The sequence below is a fragment of the Megalops cyprinoides genome, chromosome 11 (assembly GCF_013368585.1).
Source record: "Megalops cyprinoides isolate fMegCyp1 chromosome 11, fMegCyp1.pri, whole genome shotgun sequence".
Classification (NCBI taxonomy): Eukaryota; Metazoa; Chordata; class Actinopteri; order Elopiformes; family Megalopidae; genus Megalops; species Megalops cyprinoides.
Window position 1 is genome coordinate 10,216,491 of NC_050593.1, and position 4,109 is coordinate 10,220,599.

At 44.4% G+C, this 4,109-nt stretch overlaps 1 protein-coding gene across 1 annotated transcript; it reads right to left on the reverse strand.

Moving 5' to 3' along the window:
- Positions 1-1,672: 1,672 nt before the first annotated feature.
- On the reverse strand, positions 1,673-4,109 carry LOC118785851 (mid1-interacting protein 1-B-like). Its single transcript, XM_036540792.1, has 2 exons — positions 3,960-4,109; positions 1,673-3,497 (listed from the first exon to the last, which is right to left on the reverse strand). Exon 2 carries the CDS (start codon positions 3,043-3,045, stop codon positions 2,575-2,577), a length of 471 nt encoding a protein of 156 aa, XP_036396685.1. The 5' UTR covers positions 3,046-3,497; positions 3,960-4,109; the 3' UTR covers positions 1,673-2,574.

Consider the following 4,109-nt stretch of genomic DNA (forward strand, 5'->3'; position numbering starts at 1 on the left):
ATTGGCATCAGCACTTGAAGTAACAGGTGTGATCTTATCATAGGGCTCGTTCATCACAGCTATTTTTCTTAAACCTCAACTTCCTATTTTAATTGTATACATGCACAATCATGTTGGTTTTGCCTTCTTTAACTCACAACTAAGCATTGGAACTTGAATCTTCTGTACCAGTGATAAATGGTCTTCCAATATTAAACTCTAAAAAATGCATATACTGTGCTCTTAGTGTATGGAATTTCTTTGATGTGCTGTAGGATTGTGTTTATTCCCCAAGGCTGAGAGTCTAAGGAGTAGCAAGCGTGTCCTGTGTGGACACTGGGAGTAGTAAGCATGTTGCATGTGCACACTGGGAGTATTATTGTATGCCCACACTGCAGTGAGCGGCAGACTCTGCCATCAGTGGCCTAACTGTGCCTACAAACCCGTCACGGTCGTCCCCAGTGACAGCAGCCTGATCCCATTTCACTCATTCACTTCCTTGGAGACACTGTATGAGACAAAACTGTAACATATGCCCCCCCCCCCCCCCACCTCTCGATTAGCCCGTCTAATTACAGCGCCAGCTCAGCACCCCCGGAAACAGCACCCTGCCAAAGCTGTTAACTCCTCACACGCTGGAACAAAGCAGCATCCTGCCCTTTGACAATAACAGCTTATCATGATACAGCACCCTGTCTGTTGATAATAACACATCAAGGCTACTATAAAACAGCACCCTGTCCATTGATAACACAGCAAGGCTATTGTGATACATCGTCCTGTCCTGGGGTGACACAGGAAAGTTTTTCCGCTCCCATCTTTCCTCTGTGAAGAGAGACAAGGTCACAGCTTTTTCATTTGCAAAGCTTACATTCACTGAAGTAGTTCTTACTCACCTTCACAACAAGCTCAAGCCTGCCAGTATATAGCCTTCACAGCCCCATGACAAACCTCAAATCAATTTATATGAAAGCACTGAGTTCATCTACTGACCGCAGGTCTTATTTTATTACGGACTGCCAATTTTAGATATAGAGGCCATATTAACAATGACAATTGATTGATTGGAACCCAAATGTCACAGCAGACTCCCAACTTAGTTCCCCTGGTGGAGCTATGCATAAGCGTGTGTCAATCAAAGATGGTGACATATACTGTCATAAGGAGCTCTAGAGGTGAGGAGAGGAGGCTATCATTTGATGAAAAAAGCTGTGATAATACTCATGCACCGTCCATGTGAGGCTGTCTGAACGTCTGCCAGCTGCCTCCCTCATTCAGGTAAACAGTTTCTTTCTGTCTTGTAGAATGCACTTCTCTGGAATTAGCGTGTTCCAGCATATTCCTTAGAAGGGTGATATCAGTACACCAAGTACCTGAATAAAATAGCTCTCCCAGTGTAGTGACGTATCGTAAGAAATCGTCTAGTCATTTTCCTACAACCCCATGTGTGTCTATGGGCTGTCTGAAAGAAGTGAACAGTTGAATTATACATAAAAAATAAAGGCTTATGCTACAGTTGTCCTTCCCATGGCTAAATCAGATTGAGACATGAGCGAACCCCACACAGATCACTCCCTATACATTTTCAAATGGTAAATAAATTGTCATACTGCAAAGAACACAACTGTTACCTATCAGCTGCACCTCTTAAAACTGTTTTTTGAAGGTAAACTTTGCACACATTAAGGTCCCCAGAGTGTATCTTTATTCATAGATATCAAAGTCACATGCATACCAAAGACATGAACTTCACACATTTAACATCTGGTAGGATGGCTCGCTTTATGTTTTTCCAATCTACATAAGATACAGCCAAAATAAACAGACCAGTCAAAAAGATTCATATGATATGCTTTATAAAAATGTTTATTTTTATTATAATTGTTTTAAATACAAAACACAATAAGGTTTTACTTGTTAAAGTTGCTATTTTCATTGACAGCACATTTGTAATGTTCATTTAATCTCATGGAATCCATCATTATTCTATAACACATAGAATTATCATCTGATTCCAGATCATAAATTCGTTAAGGCATTGGAGTCATCTGCGTTAATATCATAGCATCCTCCTCGCTGCACCGGGCACATGGGCGAGCTGCAGCAGTACCCTTTACAGTGTCCACTGTCCCACATCATTAGACTAGCAAGCTAGACCTTCAGCGCACTTTCCTCCATATGGGAGATTACTGGAAACTTGATTGATTAATACAGTGCAATACAAAAGCCTCAACTCCCATACAAAGTACATGTTTTGAACGCGTGTGTACACAAACGCACGTTTCACACTATCATACAAGAGTTGAATGTCAAGCCAACACCCCTGTGCAAACACACAAACAAAAGAACAAGTAGTGCAAACAACGAAAACATGACTCCAGTATCAAAAGAACAGCAGTACCGACCAACCGTGTAAAGTACATTTCCCCTCGTGTTATGAATCAGTTTCAGCACTCGTAGGAAAGGGCTGACGCACGCTGTATGACCTCTTCCGTTCAGTTTAATGGAACTTCATCAGTCACGTACAGTTCGATTCCCTCCCGCTACAGAGCGAAACATGATCAGCGGTGAAGGGCCGGGCATGCACCCCGTCATTCAGTGCCCCCAGCCCCCGATCCCAATCTCCTGCTTGTATCTGTTGGTGAGGGTGTTCGCCTTCCGCGTAAGCTTGGACAGAACCGTGTGCAATCCGTTAAGGTGGAAGTGAAACAGTTTCTCCAAGTCTTCGCCGTCGTCTTCAGGCTCGATTCTGGAGATCTCCATGGCAGTGATGCCGAGCTTGTCTTTCCTCCTCTCGTCGGCCTGCAGCACCCCCCATTCGATGTCATTCCGGATGGACTTCAACAGCACGTAGTAACTGTACATGTCACCGTCGTAGAAGTAGGAGGCTGGCCCGTTGCTGGCCGCCCTGATGGAGTTAACCTCCTTCCCCTCATCGAGAGGAACATCTCTTAAGAGGCTAGGCACCATCACGGTCTGGTCCATGTTATTAACGGCACCAATAAAGCGGTTCATGGCATTGAACAGGGAATGCTTCTGGTTGTAAGAATCGGAAATCTGCATCATTTTGAGGCGAATGCGATGGGCTCCAATCTCGTACTTCTGCTAAAAGCTGCAGCAGCGCGCTCCACGGAGACAGCAGAGTAGTTGTAACTTGCACGCAGGAAGATCTCTTGCTAGGTATGATTATGCACCTAGCTAACTCCTTTGTAATCGGATTAAAATGGAAGACACCTGTCACCACAGAGAAAAAGACTCCGTAGATAGGTAGCGGGTAATTCGTGACGGCAACGCTCCCTGCTTACTGCGTACGGATCTGTGACTCTCGATGTTGCAGTGCTCGTCTTATTGTGTCACCAGTCGGCTTCGCCCTGATCTCTCCTTTCGTGTCTGATCACTAAAGTCAAGTTCTTGGGTCCCTTCTTATAAGCGATTGTTTTATGCTCGAGGGCGTTCCCAAAACCCGTTCATCGACGTTTTCTGTACCTCCGGGGTGTAGCTACACGGATGCCAGTGACCTGTAATAACACAGTCAAAGAACAGTCTGATAAGGAAATCTATCGAGTTTAGGCCAGTCACCACGGAATGAAGAATTTCAGCCATCTAGCTAGATAATAGGTAAAGAACGTGAAGGGTGTGACACATAGCTAGATGGTTCGCAAAGCACTTCCTATGCAGCTAACCTCACCCAAGAAAAATGCTGTAACACACGCCGGGCTTGCCAGATAACTATCATTGGTCACATTTGTGGCATTGCCTCACGTTTGAATGAGCGAAACTTTACTTGACGTTACCTCGCAATTTCCATACTCACACAGCACAATTTCAAAATTTAACAGGTAGGTAGCTGGATAAGCCTTTTCCATTGAAATTTGCGGTAGCCTAGCTCGCCAGATGGCTAGCTCCTCTCTTTCACCAAACAAGTCTACAGCCCCTCTTGTTCTAAAGCACACACATACGGAAATAAATTTTACACTCACAGTTTGAGAATGGGAAAATTTGCAGTCCGTTTGGTGTCCCGTTTTCCAGGGCGAAATTATATCAGATAAATACACACCCGGTATATTCTATCGGCATCCAGGCTGAGCAAAACCGCATGGTGTACCGCGTTGATCTGAATATTCATGCGC

Coding starts and splice junctions, on each gene's coding strand:
- LOC118785851 (XM_036540792.1), bottom strand. CDS start 3,045: ATGATGCAGATTTCCGATTCTTACAACCAGAAGCATTCCCTGTTCAAT.